At 39.0% G+C, this 17,634-nt stretch overlaps 1 protein-coding gene across 1 annotated transcript in view; it reads right to left on the reverse strand.

The window, feature by feature from the left end:
• The window catches only part of LOC137295393 (inactive tyrosine-protein kinase 7-like), a 132,357-nt gene that overhangs the window by 109,626 nt on the left and 5,097 nt on the right, over positions 1–17,634 (reverse strand). Inside the window, exon 2 of the mRNA XM_067826732.1 lies at positions 16,733–17,035. Coding sequence (XP_067682833.1) covers positions 16,733–17,035 — 303 coding nt within the window. The remainder of the gene's footprint in view (positions 1–16,732; positions 17,036–17,634) is intronic.

Raw genomic sequence — 17,634 nt, forward strand, 5'->3', positions numbered from 1 at the left:
CATATGAATCATATCCGAACCATAGAATCAAGCTTCAAACCAAACATGTCTGAACCATATTAATTAGAATCAGACATATCTGAACCCCCCAAAAATGTCTAGGTGTTTAAGTATGAAGCAATATCAGCACTTAGGTGCTATAACCTAACAAAGTCTTACGAAAGTAGCACAAATGTTTCCTTGTGCAAAAGCTAAAATTTTAGCAACCTAAACCGTTTCACACCTTAACCATTTGAGGAGCAGTGGGGTAGCCGAGTGGTGAAGGTATTCTCTCATCATGCCAAAGACCCTGGTTTGATTCCCAACATGGGCACAATGTGTGAAGCCCATTTCTTGTGTCCCAGCTGGAATATTGCTAAAAGCGGCGTAAAAGTAAACTCACTCACTCATTCATGTGAAACCACCATCAAAACCAAACCACACTAAAACTGAACTACATCATTCATTAAATATAAATCCCAATCATATCGAACAGAAATAAAAAAAATTTGAAATAACATCTGAAAAATGCCAAGCACATTTCCATGTATAACACACAGATTCTAAGCCAAACCAACACAGTTGTGTGTGCTTAAAGTGCTACAACCCACAACCAGACCTCATGTCTCCAAGTCCCCCAGGGCAACGCTGTTTTTAACGACATACCACATAATATCACCATCAACATCCAAGGTGAAGACGAAAAAACATTTTCTGAAGAAACAGATAATAAAACTGAATAATGGCAAGATCAAATCACATTTAACGATGTTTCTGAATACAAACATCCCGCTTTGCTTTTTTCACAATCTCCATTACCTGCAACAACATTCACAAATGAAAAATAGCCATTTTTTCATTTTTTTATCAATTATCATGCAACTCATTAAGCTGAAGTCACACACTGTTTAACACCACACAAAGCTGTCCATGGTCAATCACCTACACGTAAACATCAACCTCACGTACAAACCACCATAGCTGTCGAGAAGCACACGCCATACATGCTGGAATCAAACTACAGATATTACTGATTATTTTATAATTAATGGGATGTGCTCATTAGTACTGGTAATAACATCATGACAACATGTAATATTTACACACAAAATATCAAGTCACACCTTGTCATTTCCGAGGGAGAAATCTGTTTTTTCTAGCACATCATATTACGTGTGAGGTCCTTCCCTCTACCCTCCCATCTCCTATTAAAACAAACAAATATTTGGGGTCCATACTAAAACAATAAATATGGACGCAAACACAAGTGTTCGAAATCAGTTTATTTTTATTAACTAACATTACGGAAGGAAGGTGGTTTTCAGCCATCTACTGCTTTCAAAGTCCCGACAGTCTTGAATACACAAACAATATCACTTGCATGCAGTGTTTAAGCTTGACAGAAATGCGATATGTGAGAATGACTCCTAAGTCAACCCTCTGCCTATACAGGCTTAAAAAGCACATTTCTTATAACTAGATGTCATTTCTGCCTCCAATAAATTACTTAAAATGACTCCCTAAGACAAAGATTTAAGTCCAAGCATATAAAGTGTGCATGAGTCCAACCAAATAGCACTGAACCAGATAACTAAATATGTGACTTAAATCCAACAGTGGCATAAATTGAGACTTTTTGCCTAGCAAGTATGCCAAGTTGCTGCATACATCTACTCGAACTAAACTGCAAAACCACTGAATCAGGTATCACTTCAAAGAGGTTTGATTAATTCAGATATATTACTCTTGAAATTTCTCGGACACTTTCACAGGTATCCCAGCAGTGGACATGCTCAGGATTACAGTTAATCCCAAACCTGTGTTATCATGTCTTACAGGAACGGCTTCATCATAGCATTGTGATTGACGATGTTGGCAGACTTTCTTGTCACAAGATAAGAAGACCTTGCATCTAATATCACTGGGTGTAATTCGTCGTAAACATCTTGTTCTAAATGACATTCAAATAATCGTAGTTAGTATGATTTCATACTTGGTAATAACTCAGACCCAGCTCACCTCGTTCAAACACACGCTTTCTTTCCATCTCCCATGTGTCTTTGTACCCATGGCACATCAAAGCTGCAACCTATCTAAAACTGGTGATTTATTCAAGAGGCCAAACAGAAGTGATTTGACATTTGGTGCCACAGCAAACAATATCACCCAGTTATGACTGCCTGATCTTATTGAATACATCAGCTATTCCGATTAGCCTGAGATTTACCCATCGTTTGATGTAAGCAATAATCGGTGAGAAAAGTGTGCCATAATTTAAGTCTACAAGCAGTTGTGACGATGTCTTCACTGATATAGTGAATAATTGAAAATGCCATACCCTTTCTGTCCTGAAGAAATTATGTAATAAACAGATAAGCATTCAACATGAGCCATTCAACATCCTTGAGCATTCAACAACATGGGTCATTCAACATTAACCTCTTTCAGAATCAACTGCTATGAAAATATGACAAGGAACAAAAATACTTCTTTTGTAGTGAATTATTCACTGACTTACTTATACAAAGGCTACATAATTATAGGGTGATATTGTTTCATTGCAGTATGTACAATGTTTCAGTCAAACTTCCCTTTGTTGGCAGACGGTGGGGTAGCCTGATGGTTAAAGTGTTCACTTGTCATGCTGAAGACCCGGGTTTGATTCCCCACACAAGTAAATTGGGTGAAGCCCTTATCTCTTGCCCTAAACCATGATATTGTTGGAACATTGCTTAAAGCAGCTTTAAACTAAACTCACTCACTCCCTCTGTTGGTGAGGAAATGACTCATACCAGTGTCATTCTAATTGTACAATCTGCATGAAGTTCTAATATCTACACATAAATTGGACGACTTTTAGAAAATCTTGCGAATTCTTCAACAGTTTAAAATACACTCAAACTACTTAACCTTATCCATTGCTCTGTTCTGAATCAGAGAACCTTTTAGAATATATCAATATGAATGTTCTCAATCAACTCATGTTTGCCACCAGTAATGCGTCCCCATTCACAGAAGAGGACAAAGTTGTCCTCATCTTGCCAATCAGCTCTTGATTACAACCGGTGTTTAATGCAACCCTATTCTACACACACACAACAAAGTTGGCCGGGATAATGTGACATTTACCATCATTGAGTAACCATATTACCATGAGAAGGAAATCACCCATAGAATAATGTGAACTAGCCAGCATCAGATGAAGAGGGTCTCTTCCTGATAATGGAACCCTTGTCCTGGACAAGCTAGATGGTTGATAGGTCCTGATTACCAAGTAATTAAATCTGCAGTCAGCAGATAATGATAAGTGATTAGGTAACTCAACTCTGACACATGATGACTTAATTCCCAGCCAGTGAAAGGAGTTGCTGTTTCATGTATGAGATGATGTAACCAATGCTGGTTTTAGGTTCTCGTCATTAAGATATTGACAAACTTTATCAAGATTTCGCTTTCTGTTACGTCATTCATTACAAAGTCCACTTTGGCAAAACAGGTGCTGTTGACAGTCCAGACAGAAATTTCATTGAAACTGTTTACTTGTATTTGTTTCTAACCTGGTTAAGGGGATAGGGGTCAAGTGAGTGAGTGAGTGAGTGAGTGAGTGAGTGAGTGAGTGAGTGAGTGAGTGAGTGAGTGAGTGAGTGAGTGAGTGAGTGAGTGAGTGAGTGAGTGAGAGAGAGAGAGAGAGAGAAAGAGAGAGAGAGGGTGTGTGGGCTTTAATGCTGCATGTTATCCTACTATGAACAGATAGCCTGCAGCACTGAAATTCTTGAGCTTGGGCTGCTGAGAAACATTTTTAGGATGAAGTGGGATTCAAACCCCAAATTTTGGCATTAACACAAGATCATATGATCTTAGACAACATGGCTACCGATGCCAAGGTAGGCCCTTCCTCTTGGTAGCAATTAACTGTCTTCAAGAACACCTAATGATCAGTTTATTTCCTATATCTGAAATAACCATCACTTTTCAAGCTTTAACCTAATTGAGATGTATTCTAAATGTTACAGTCAATATCAAATCATCCAGTACATAAACACAATGATCTTGGACAACAGAAAACAAACTTTCCTTGAATACCAAATCCCAGCAATTTGTACAAACTCAAAGCTTCAAGTGTTGGGTACAACAGGACACATTACTTTGTAAAAACAAAATATGGCCTATGAAAACAGTGAGAGCACTGCGACTGGATTCACCAGCCTAATTCTCCCGTCTGTTGATTTCGTCTCAAGTCACGAACCACAATGGAAAATTTCAAAGGGATTTTCAAGACAAGAAAAGGCTGGAATTTTGACAGCATGAGATCATTTTGTGGTAGTCTGAAAGCCGAAGACCTGATAATTGGGCCCGTTCTTCTACTGGGGGTCACAGGTTGCCCATCATTTTTAGTGGAAGTTAGGAGACTCAGCTGAGGCAGAAAATCTATGAATGATGAGATAGCTACTGAGATTGCTCCCCTAGGCAGACAAGAAGGGTGGAGGAGAACAAGAGAGAATGAGAGGCAAGACTATTCTGTGTTTGAATCTCAAGGAGAGATGAAACATTAGACAAAGCTGGCCCTGAAGGAGGTAGTGTCCCTCCCACAACCTCAACAATACCACCACCATCTTCCCAACCGTTCAGTCTTCTGCCTCCTTAACACACTAATATGTCCCTTTCCTTACATCCTCCATGTCCTTATACACCGTATTCTGCCCTCCCAAGTTCCATACCTCCATAATACAACAAAATCCCAAACACTATCCGCCCCTGAGCACCAAAACACACAACCAATATTCTCCCCTAATCCCAGAATTTCCTCATCCATCTGCCTCCCAATCACACAAGCAACGTCCCTTTATCTAACATTTTGCTTTAACAAACCAACAGCAGGTTCCCTATACTCCTAAACACACTGGTTTATCCCACACATCTAAGAGTAGGCCTGACAGGCAACAACTTTACCCCAAGAGTACACTGGTTTGTGCCCCACACCCCCTATAGCAAAGTTGTTAAGTTGCTGGTTCAGTGGTCAGTGTTCATATCACAACATGAACATAATCCGTCCCATATGTGTTCCTGTGTTCATGAGGAATTGATCAAATTCAATCATATAAAAATACATTAGCAAAAGTAGGTGTTGGGAAAATTAACGAAAGGAAAGTGGGCATATCATGTTTCACCCATTCAGTATTTCTTCAGAGAGTAAACATGAATGGAGGTAGCCATTACCCTAGAGTGTACCATCACCTAGTTACCTGTTCAACGATCCATTTCATCATTTAAGAAAGGTATACTGTTTAAACCAGTATCCTGCCATGCTTCTTAAGCACATGCACTAAGCAGCTAACAATAGACTTGTTTGTTACTATGTGCCCCTGGTAACTGGCAATGGTCAGCATGTCAATGAGGAGATCACACAATTATTACAAATTGGGATGTACCTAATCAGCCCTCCGACTCCATGTCATCAGCCCAATTTAGCCTCATCACAGCAAGGGGTGGTGATGTAGGCATGTTGAAAGGAAATAGGACAACTGAACTATGAATGGCATTGCGATGGGCAGATCTGACACCATGTCATCAAACTACTCACCTGTCCCTCCTCAGCCCCCTCCCCCTCCCATCCCAACCCAACCCCCTTCCTGATCCTCACCCCACCCTGCCTGTAGGGACATTTAATCCTGTGTTCAACTCACATTCAGCAGACACTAATAAACTCCAACGGCAACAATTCCTCTTTTTGATTAAACCTATTTAGGGCATTGGGGTGGCCTGGAGGCTAGAGCACTTGCTAATCATGTCAAAGACCTGAGTTTGATTCCCTACATGGGCACAATGAGTAAAGCCCATTTTTACGTCCCTGCCGCGATGCGTCTTGATTATTGCTGAAAGCACTGTAAAACCACTCTCACCACCCTATTAAATTCATTTTCAATCATCAAATCTCCAAACCCTTGCATTTATTATGTAAATTTACTATTTCATTGGGGCACTGGTGTAGTCTGGCAGTAAAAGCATTCGCTTGTCACACAAAAGACCCAGGTTCAATTCCCCTCCTGGGTACAAAGTGTGAAGCCTGTTTCTGGTCTCTTGCCATGATATTGCTGGAATATTGCTAAAAGTGGTATAAACATTAACTCACTCACTTACCCGCTGTTATTCTGTTTACATAAAACATTACACACTCAAAACAGCAGTATACTAACATCCACCTGAAGACACCTGCTTCTACCATCTCTGACCTGTAACATGCAGATGCTTGACACACCGATGACCTGTTCACCAGGAATACCTGCCCACCACAGAGGTCAAGCAATCTCCCAATGTCATCCCTTATTAGTGGGATCACGGCCTTCTACTCCCTCTCGCCCCTTATACAGTTAGTGTCAAGTGCCCACTTTTGTCAAGATCACCTCCACAATCCATCAGCTCAAGTCTCCATGCCATCAGGCAGGCTACAAATTAAAGTAAGACTGAAGAAAGCATGTAATAGAGGCCAGGAACGCTCCAGAAGCAAATACTTGTTTCTGACGACAAGGAATGGTTAGAAGGCAAGAAACGGTTCACAAATTTCCTCACTGACACTAACCAGAAAATGGAAAGGCTTTTACACATCATTAAAGCTTCATCAGCATTCAGAAGTACGGATATTGCCATCAAGAATTCTCACTTTAAACTTTTTCTTTACTTTGAACTCAGTTTTGCCTGAATTTGATCTAAAGTTGGGTTCACTGAGAGTACAGCTCTTGTGCAATTGTCGCAGGTGTTAGATGATGCATGATGGGAATATGCCTCAACGGTGGCAGCAATAAGGCATCACGGTTTCCTGGATAAACATACTTTTTGCATGATCACGCGATTGATATTGTTTATTCATCACATGAAAGAGCACAATTTCGTTATCAGTAATGACTTCCTATTCTGTAAATTATCACTTTCAAATTACTTCTGTATCACACCCACAGATCTTTTCAATAGACCTGTCAATGTAAAAAGAGAGATGTTTGATTCATGAAAACTTCAACTGTGGTACCAGCAAATCCAATGTCATGCCAACCAAGATAATTTATCATTTCCCATCTAATCCTTCCACGATACATAATGACTTGCTGACCATTCACAAAACCCACCACAACCATCAGACGACCATCATGAACAAAGTAACCCTTATTGTCGTAATTCCTCTGAAACAGGAAGTCTGAAGAAGCTGTCGAGACACAACTGTGGCGTCCTGTGCGACATTTGCTTCCAGCAGTGGCCATGTACAATAGGACGGCATTGGCTGTCGACAGCTTAAGTCATAACAATAACAATGTACTACAAAGTCCTTTCCCTCCACCTCACCTCTGATCCCTCCATTCTAAGCAAGGGAAAAGTGTATGATTCACGTTAAGCATATCAGCCGGCAATAAATCACTGACATAATTGGCACCTCACATCATGGCCTTGCCATACCCAACAACTCCAGCCAAATGATAATTCTATTCTACTGGTATTTCTTTTGCAGTTTAATTCCAACAATGAGTCTTCTGAATGATCCAGGTGTAAATGGCCAAGGCGATCTCTTCGTATTCGTTGACAAGCCTCCACTTCCAATCTCTTTCACAAACCCCTATGGGTAGTCATTTCCGAGCTACCTCTGTAGAAGGGCGTCCATTCAGCCCAAGTCAACCAGTTTGTCTTAATGATATGACTGACACTTTATGAAAGCTTCTTTCACTTCAGATCCTGCTAGTGAAATGTAAGATGGAAAGGCAAATATGTCTGAGCTGTGTTTTAGCTTCCAGTTTTCAATGTCAATACATGGGGCAAATTCAACAATGAGATGGGTGTTCACATTGTATGAGGGTTAACCCAACACTCACATCAAATTTCCAGATAGGCTTTTAGTGTCTTTAGATTAAAGTAATATTCAATATTTCCCGGGACATGATGTCTAGTGATGGTATTATTGTACTGATCACTTTCCTTTACGTTTCCCTTGTGCTTGTTGCTTTGTGTGGAGCACATCCAACAGAATATTTCACCTGTCTCCGATACTTGAAACCAAACCCTGTATATTTAAACACTGATGCAAGCATGAACACACAGACAACTTAATCAGTGTGTAACTGCATTAGTCATTTAATAGCTTCTATTAATCATGAACCTCCCTGCATGAATTAAGGAAAGGAAACTTGAACAGCGGAAGTGAACATAAAACTAGACAAATAATTCCAAATCCTTTCACACACAACAAAGGGAAAGCTAAACTCCCTATGGTGAAACTAACACTGTTTGATCAGTGCCATCTTATGAGACTATTCTCACATTGATCAGCAACAACTATTACAAGATACCCAACTGCAAATGTTTGTACAAGAACAATGAGGCAATGAAATAGTTATGTTATCCAGTGCTGATGAAAGGCCCGGCAGAGAACTACACTATCTGTTGCAGTACACTGTCATTACTTTCAGCCCTAATCTGCAACAAGAGGCTGCCTGACAGAAATCGCAAGACCTCCATTCATCAGTGGAACATGTGTTCCTTCTGACCACAGGACAAACCATGATATAAGTCCTTTATTGTCCAGCTGAGTTGTTAGAGGTGATAACAGATTTGTCAAATGGGTTATAAGGCTGTTGTGTCACACAGATGGTACAAGCAATTTTGTGAATGACATAATGGCGTCTGCTTCAGGTAGATGAGCTGCTTTGTTCAGGACATTTGTATTTCGGACTGTCACAATTAATTTTCATGATTTCTGTTCACTAATCCTCAATGAATGCATACAATGTGCATCAACATTTCATGAAAAACTTTATTCAAAGCCAGCATTACTTTTCTGTTAAATATGAATTCCACAAAATTTTCACAAAAAGTAACACTACCACAGGTGAACTAGATTTTGTGTGTGTACATTATTTTTTCTTTGTCTCTTAAATCTCAGACATTGCCAAATTGAAAACTATCCATCAAACACAATGATCATTAAACTGACATTGTCCAAAATTGAAAACAACATGTGACCTTTGTATGGTTTCATATTCTCTTAACAGAAGCCCTATGCATCAAAGCACAAGCAGAATAAGCCTGCATTTTGGCCAGCTGCAAATTAATAACCATGGTTCCAAAATTACCTTTAATGGAACACAATTTTCACAACAGTGAAGAAAGTAATCTGATTTTTCAAGATTTTCAGGACAAATTCTACATACACAAGTTTTGACACCGCTACTTTAAGAATCATACATGTGAATATTATTGATCTTGCACAACTTAAAAGACCTTGCATGATAGAATGAACTCCAATGATTAAAATTTCATCAAAAAGAATCTGGTCTCCATTTGCAAGCCACATTGCAAACAGTGGAGGTTGAAAGCATTGTACAGCATAAAAGCTATGGAATTGGGCCATTGTCATCACTCTTTTCTCTGTCACAGGATCCATGATTGTACAAGTTTCCTACTGTTGACAAAAGAGTGGCACCGATCGACAAGGAGTCATTGGCAAATGAGCTTTATATTACAAGTCAACATTTATGGTGAGATTTAATTCCAACATGAACTCCCTCCACCTCGATTGTGTCAACACTGAAAGTAATTTTTAACTTTTGACAAGAGCAACTTTTCCCAGTATTCTCATCAATCATATGCCATGATGGACTATTATCCAACACTCAAATACAACCATTTTCAAATTCCAAAGAAGCAAAGTAAAGAATATGAAGTACAAATCCATGTGAGTTGATATGAAAATTACAGCAAACCAGATGTAGCTTTAGATAAACCGGTTACTCAAAAAGTCTTTCATGCGGACCGCCACACAAACATGAAGGGGGCAGGATATACTTTTTTCAATATATCTTTTCAGAACTGTTTACTGTACAAACTAAGCTTCTCACTACAAAGATGGTATATAAAATATTCATACACCTTCCACAGTGGTGTAAAGTGTTTTTTGTACAAAGTCCAGAAAGAGGTTGATGAAAGGTTTTCCTATGTCAACACTGACTCTCTCACATACTGAAGCCGCATTCAACATGGATGGATCATTTATCAAACCGGTCCATGGCCGATTCACACCACCAGATTATCCTTGTCCCTGCTCACTTTGAGCTATCTCGTGTAATTAGTCATTGGAGACCTTCTCACAAAATCATTTATATTCTTTGATGTTGACAAGCATATCATAGCAAGTCTGCCATTGGGCTAGTTGGCATTAACTACCCAAAAACCTCCACCGTCCTGAACCCCTGTGGCAACGGGCAGCTATTCACTATAAGGCCATTCACAGTCAAATGGTTCCCAAAGAATATGTCTGCCCAGTTCAATTGAAATCAATCATATTCCCTGTGTGACACAGATTGGACAGATTATTGTCTCCCTTGTAATGTGAATTGTCCTTTGTGACCTTTAAGCGAAAATACGACATTTACTAGATCTACAATTTATCTACCATACACATTTAAATAACTTGACCTTGATTCCAATCCATGAACACAGCAACAAAACTGCAACATTCTCATCCAATTTTTCTGCTATTCTGCTCCTTTTTAGGGCACGCTGTATTCAAGCTCACACTGTTAGAGTAGACTCAAAGGAGTCGTCCATCTTAAAAACATTACTCAACTGGGAACAGGCAGCCCAAAGGCAAAGGAAATGGGTTTTTCATGAGAAAGCTCTCTGAGCACAAAATATGAACTTATAATCCTTGAACAAAATCAATCACTGCCTGAGCGGACTGCAACAGATGTCTTGTAGCTGTCTGCTCCTTTTCACACATGGCGTCTGACCCACAACAGTCTTACAGCATGTCACCCAAACACTCAAATGGACGTTGACAAATCCATGACATATTTGACCTCATCAATGTCTCGGCCAATGACCATGTTTGTAAGAATCATCCCCAAACACATAATATCACTACAGACGCCTCAAGTCTGACCATGCTAAACCGGTCAACAGTTATATAAATTGAGACAAATTTCCTGTAAAACAAAATAAAGTTTGTTCTTTTGAGCCATATAAGCTCCTCAATTTCACTTTACATGCATCTTTTAACCAAATAAAAAGACCATTTCAGAAACGGATTAGTCTACAGTTCAGAGAGTCGCAAACAATTTCAAAAGAGAAAACACATATATGTACGCCGTGCTTGCTTGAGCAGCTGTTCTTGCACTGGCATGGCAGTAAAAAACCACGAGCACATTGCAAATTATGCCATAAATCTGCTCATACTGTCGAATATTATGTCAACACGTAAGCCAACACGCGACCAGCACACCAAGTCTGGCCATGCTTTGTGCAAAGAAAGATTGTTTTTAACAATTACATACATCAGGCTTCCTCCTGCAAATAAGCATTTGCTGCATCCGAAAAACATATTCTGGTGAATCTACGGACATGAACCCTTGATAGTTTTACCTGTTCTCTGATGGCATAATGTCAATCCCATGCTCTGATGGTGTTAAAATAGGCAGGAACCTTGCAAGCATTTCTAGCTTCTAAATGGGATGTTTACACTGGTATAATCCAGGATGAACATCAGAAAATTTAATGAGATTTACCATGAAATTGCTTGAAAAAGCATGAGTTATTCACAAAATATAATGCAGTTCATTCTTGTTTGCTAAATAACGACTTTATGGACATTACAACTTTCTGCCAAGCGTGATTGATCATGGGCTTAGAACATTATGCATTCTCAATGTGTGAAATATTGATTCAATAATTGCTAATCATCATACATTCGTCCAGAATTTTTAAGAAAGACCCCAAAACGCTGATCCCATGGGCACGAGAGCCTTAAACTGCACCTGATTTGGATAAATGATGAAACACTTTGAAGCTCCCGGCAGACGCAGAGCAATGGAAGGCTGAATTGGCTAACACATATCTATTTACCAAGATGTGACACATAAACTGATTCACAAGTGTTCTAATCCTGTTTTCGACATATTTACAACAATGTTGATCAAGAAGCTGAATAGGAGTAATACTTCAAGAACGCATCACCTTGATAATAATTAAACAAACTGTACATCAAAGGACTGAGTTTAACGCCTGGCTGGACCTAAATGACTAGTGGGAGTATTCTGTTAGTACCCCATGTTATCGCACTTTGACTCATTCAGTTACATTCACATGCTCGCGGACAAATTAAACAAGCTATTAGTTTGTAACTACTCTGGTCAGCCGGCAGCCATGTCACCGCTCTGTGTGATGACCACTCTGGCAGTCCTTGCCTCTGGCAGGTTTAATCTGGGACCGTCCTTCTGCTTGCGTGGTGTGATAGGAATTAGTGAGGTAAGATGGATTAACCCACTCACAGACCTGCTAAATACAAAGTCAAATACAATCAGCAGTACAATTAACACAGGATGTTCAACCTTCTCAATTTCTACTTCATCCATAAATCTGCATCATAAACACTCTCCTGTAGCCATTGTTAGTTAAAGCTGCGTTTTACATTTCCAACCCATCACTTCTGACCAATCAGTAGCAAACATTAAGGAATTTATAGCATGAAACAACAGTTTACAAACATGCCGAAATCAGACCCAACGCAACAGCTGCAAAATCTCCACTGTCATGATAATCAACATAAATATTATAAAGCTTTTTAATTGATTTTCAATTCTGACTAATTACAGAATTGTAATAACGAAGCATATCATTACCAACCATACTATAAGGTTTCAACGTGTCTGAAATTGTTCCGTACATCAGAAATCCTCACCAGTGGATTCAAGCCATAGGATACCTAACGAAAATGTCAAAATAATTATCTAAAGCTCCATGTCCGATTATCAGCCTCCTGTCTGTATTCCCATGTTGCGCCACAGGTAACCTATCCCGGCATTCAACTCTCTTCCAATATGGCTGCCTGCTGATAGGCTGACATATTGTTTATGGATGATCATAAGATGAACGCCTCTCCCTCTCCCCACTACATCAATTTGTTGTTATTGGGCTATCATCAGCTATGTCTATAGCAGCATCCAGCTATCAAGTACTGCTTCCACATACAGTCCATCACCATTTAGCTCACCTCCCCAGGGTGTCCGTCTTATCACTGGCCTGCTAGTTGATAAATAGTGTATTCCCCCAATGATAAACAAATTATATTTCTCATATGTATTATCAGATTGATTTGACATAAGAAAAAAACTATCCTCTTGGATGTTGTATATTAATATCTGTAACATTTCTATATTTACCTATGTAAGTATACCTCTACTTGAGCTCTGGTAGACATAACAACCAGTATCTCTTCTTCCAAGGAAGTTCCATAGCTCAGGGCTAATTTCTTCCCTTTGAACAGGATGAAAGAATCAGAATTTGGTGTGGCTTTTTTGCAAGTCTTTTCAGAAATATCAGATGTTAATATCTGATGTTTACATACAAGTAACAAGTCCCATGCAGTGAGAAAACGTAACATTAAAAACAATGGTAAGTTCAATAAAATTCCATTACATATTGCTCAGGTGTCTTCCAAACAATTAGTGTTGATAAACAAGAAACAAACAGATCAAACATTTTGAAGCAGCCAAACTAAATTGGCAATTAACACCTTAAACCTCAGATTATCAATATGTTCAAGTCCAGGTAATTATGTAGACACATCTCAAAATCTAATTTCCTAATCAAATTTCTCCTCAAATCACCCTTTCACTTCTTGGCATGTTCAGCAAAGTGTGACACTCACTGGTCACGTAAAGCCATCCGTCCACAGGCCAAATACGCATAAAGCATGGGCACACACTTCAGGCATGTAGATAATTAAGCCAAGCTTGTAACAAGTGTCATGGTCATGAAAGACAAGACTTTCCATTACAGGAACACATTACAGAATATCTAGATGACACTTAGGACAATCCTGCTGATGTAGTTACACAGGCACATCCAGGATTGTGACTTACAGTCAAAGGTGTCTGAAAGAGACAGCTGACTGCCTGCCTCAGTAACCCGTCTCTTCATCTGCCATGGAATTCAAGCAGACTCCTCTTAAATTTTTTAAATTTTTTAGTTTGAATTAAAAATTTTAGTTTGAACAAATCTCATTTGTAGAGGATTTTTTTTCCCAGCTAGCCCATGACAACACTTTTTATGCTGATACACTTAAAGTAGGCATCACATAGTTGGGATGTTACAGAGTGTCGTGTTTAACACAGTCAAACAAATACTGTCAATGAGAAAGATGTACAGGATCATCTTTATATTACTCAATATTAGTTAAGAAAATAAACATTAGTTTCAAATATGTTTGTAGTAACCAAATATCATTTGTGTATTTGATCAGGGATAATTTCAAAGCCAATCAACATTTGCTAAGGAGCACATATTAATTTGAAGAATTCAAATATGAAATCCTTTTTATGAAGATTTTCTTTTTTCCATAAATCTTGAGCAAAGTATTTTAATTTCTACACCTATTTATTTAAATATTTAGTTAAGTATTCTACTTACTTTGGTTCATGAAACATTACTACACTCAAAAGTCTTGTTCTAAACATACATAGCCTTGGGTTCCAAAGCACCTTCCATTCAAAATTTCTAGGGTATTTAACCATATCACCTCCAGGCTGATCTAACACAGCACATCTACTAAAATGTCCAGGTACATGTCAAATTATATTGCTGGTACTTTCACAGGCCAGTGGGAGATGATTGGCCAGCAGTGTAACTTCCTGACCTGGGTTGTGATCAGGGCATTACACCTTGTAACAACCTAGCTGGATCTCCCCATTATCATTGGTCTCACTTCATAAGCAATTCGGGCAATGCGACTCTTCATTCACAGTAGGCAGGCCAGTTAACCACACTGACTGAGAGAGCCATAAAACCAGTGCATGTGTCACACATTTCAGTCACATATGTGATATAACGCCTGCCATGTTCTTGGGTATGTGTAGTAAAACCTTTGATGGCTATCAAGCACGTTTACTACTGCAAAGGCTCGTATTGCAGCAAAGCAGACACAGATACACCATTATCAGATATATTTAGGGCATGCTTTATTCAATGTTTGAAAGAAAAAAATCCTCTCAAGCTCTTTCCTTTGTGGCTTGAAATAAAATAGAAAACAAATCTATACATCTCAGGGATAGACACAGCCATTCATAAGTGAGTTTGAGACACCTGAATATCTCCAGAGACAAGCTGAGTGTTCCAATTTACTAGTATGAATCGAGGTCTAGTTGGATTTGACGAATAAGGTCTGCCTCTGTATCAGAATATCTATAAATATATAATCAGTTGAAAAATTAAAATGACACTGACACAATTATTTACTCAAGATAATGTGTCTGCAGTTTCCAAATACCATTCTGTATCCACAACCATCTACTGCTCCTAGAAAATAACAGTTTCATTGCATCCTGTGTTAGCATCTTCAATTTTTTCTTCATCAATCAAAGCCACAGATTGAAAATTAAATTTTAATAAATTTATTTCTATTTTCTATTTCTGTCTTTTCAATCCAGTAAGCCAGTTCGATAATGATAGAAGTATTGCTTTCGTAACAAGTAGCAAGCTGACAACTACCCATACAGGATGACATTTGTATTGTCAGTGTCTTGTTGCTCGAACACATGCAGCTTCAGAGCTTATATAAGTATTGATTCCTAGCTGAAGCGGTGCCCATGAAATCACCAGTTAAACTGCTCAATGTAAATAAAAGACACAATATTCAAACAGTGGATGTGTTTTTCTGATGCTAAAACAGTCATTGCCTGAGCAATCATGAGTGAGTGAGTGAGTGGGTGGGTGGGTGAGTGAGTGACTGAGTGACTGAGCGAGCGAGCGAGCGAGCAAGCAAGTTTAAAGCTGTCATGACAGAATTCCTGTTATAACACGATGTGTCATCCTGATGATGGCAGAAAGCAGTTCTCAGATGTTTACGACATTGATGGAACCCTTAAGCATGGGTATACTGATAAACCTAGAAACATAAATGGGGCAAACCAAGAATCAAACCCACAATCACAGGAACCCAAAACTACAGGGAGGCAAGTGTGCACCGTGACAAGCAGCATCTTAGACAACTACAGCCATTGTGTCCCCATACTGTTTCACAGTTACGCAGCAACATCTCTGCAAGAACGCCTCAACTGAGATACAGAAGCACTAACTATTTCCAGAAAAGAACCCAGGTTTGTGGTGCGATGAGCAAACAAACTAACTATTGAGCTACCCAACCGCATCCTTTAACTATTGTGCAACATGTCAGAGTTGCCAAGTATTTGTGATCTAGCAATCCCACAAAGTCAATATCCTTCTACGTCAATAAACTTTTGCACTTAATATACTTGTTTTTATTGCATTCAAGATATTCCTTTTTAAGAAATCCACCTAACATCTTATTTGGCAACCATAATGTGATCATAGAAATATATCATATCTCCACATTTTTAGGTAGCTGTAAAAACAGCCACTCTGTATTAATGACTGACAGTAGCAGGCACATATAGTTGTCTAGTACTGACACATCACATCTTGCTACATACAGAATATGCCTCATCCTGTCCATGGAGAGACAACAACACCTGGTTTGCATCACTAGTACCGAAATGCATCTGATGAGGCCAAGTATTTCAATTCTTGGTCAAGAGCCACTTCAAGCACAGATTTTAAACTTCCTCAACATGTTTGATCGGGAGTGAATATTCCTCAACAATAGGCCATGTGCGAGAAAGGACAAAGCTGACTGAAGTCCTTATGGATGGTAAATACGGAGCAAGGTGTGAGATGGGAAACACAAAAAGTATATTGTACTTACATTGAATATTGAGGTGTGCCTCAAGGCTTTGAAGGGAGAACCCAGTCGTCACATTAGTCGCAATGCACTGAAAGGGTCCAATGTCCTCGTCGCGTGATACACGTAAAATCCGCATATTACTATCTTCTTGGAATCGTCTTGTAGTGTTTTCAATCTGTTTGCCATTTTCTATCCACTGAAAGATTATGTGTCGCCGATTGGACACATCACACATTAATTTCACCTCGGTCTCTTCCACCACATCCAAGTCTCTGGGCTTGGTACTGAAGTAAAACGTGTCCTGTCCAGTGCATTCAAGGACCACTGAAATAGAGAAAATAAGCACTACATACCACAGGATATTTTAAAATATAACTGTTCTCAATGACATATAATGCCAAGGAATGATCTGACAGACTCTAACCCAAGTCCATGGTGTGACTGGATTCTGAAACAAATTCAGTCATTCTGAGTAATGTTCCTTAAAATCATAGCCTCATAGTTATACTGGCCTTAGTGAACAGAGTGGTCAGGAAGCCTCTCATGGGTACAATGTCCTATTGTTTCAGGATTGTGCATATCTCACAAGGTCTCAAAGACACACACTGATGTAGATACAAGAAAAGATAAACAGACTCGTATAAATAGAAGATTGACAAGACACAATTCTGAACAATTGACTTGCCTTCAAACGTATTTGTGATGGATCCCATTCAGCATCGAGAACATCATGGACATCAGGTATCTACCATTACTATGATTCATGTAGCTGTTTGATATTCTTGTAATCGAACCACTGACTATTTTCAGTACGCTTTTTTTTCTCCGTTCTATGTAGGTGGTATCATATGGTACACTGATAACATAGCTACATCAGATGTGTACTGTGAATGAAATAAAAAATTCTTATCATAGTGGTGACT

This window comes from Haliotis asinina, chromosome 8 (assembly GCF_037392515.1).
Source record: "Haliotis asinina isolate JCU_RB_2024 chromosome 8, JCU_Hal_asi_v2, whole genome shotgun sequence".
Lineage (NCBI taxonomy): Eukaryota > Metazoa > Mollusca > Gastropoda > Lepetellida > Haliotidae > Haliotis > Haliotis asinina.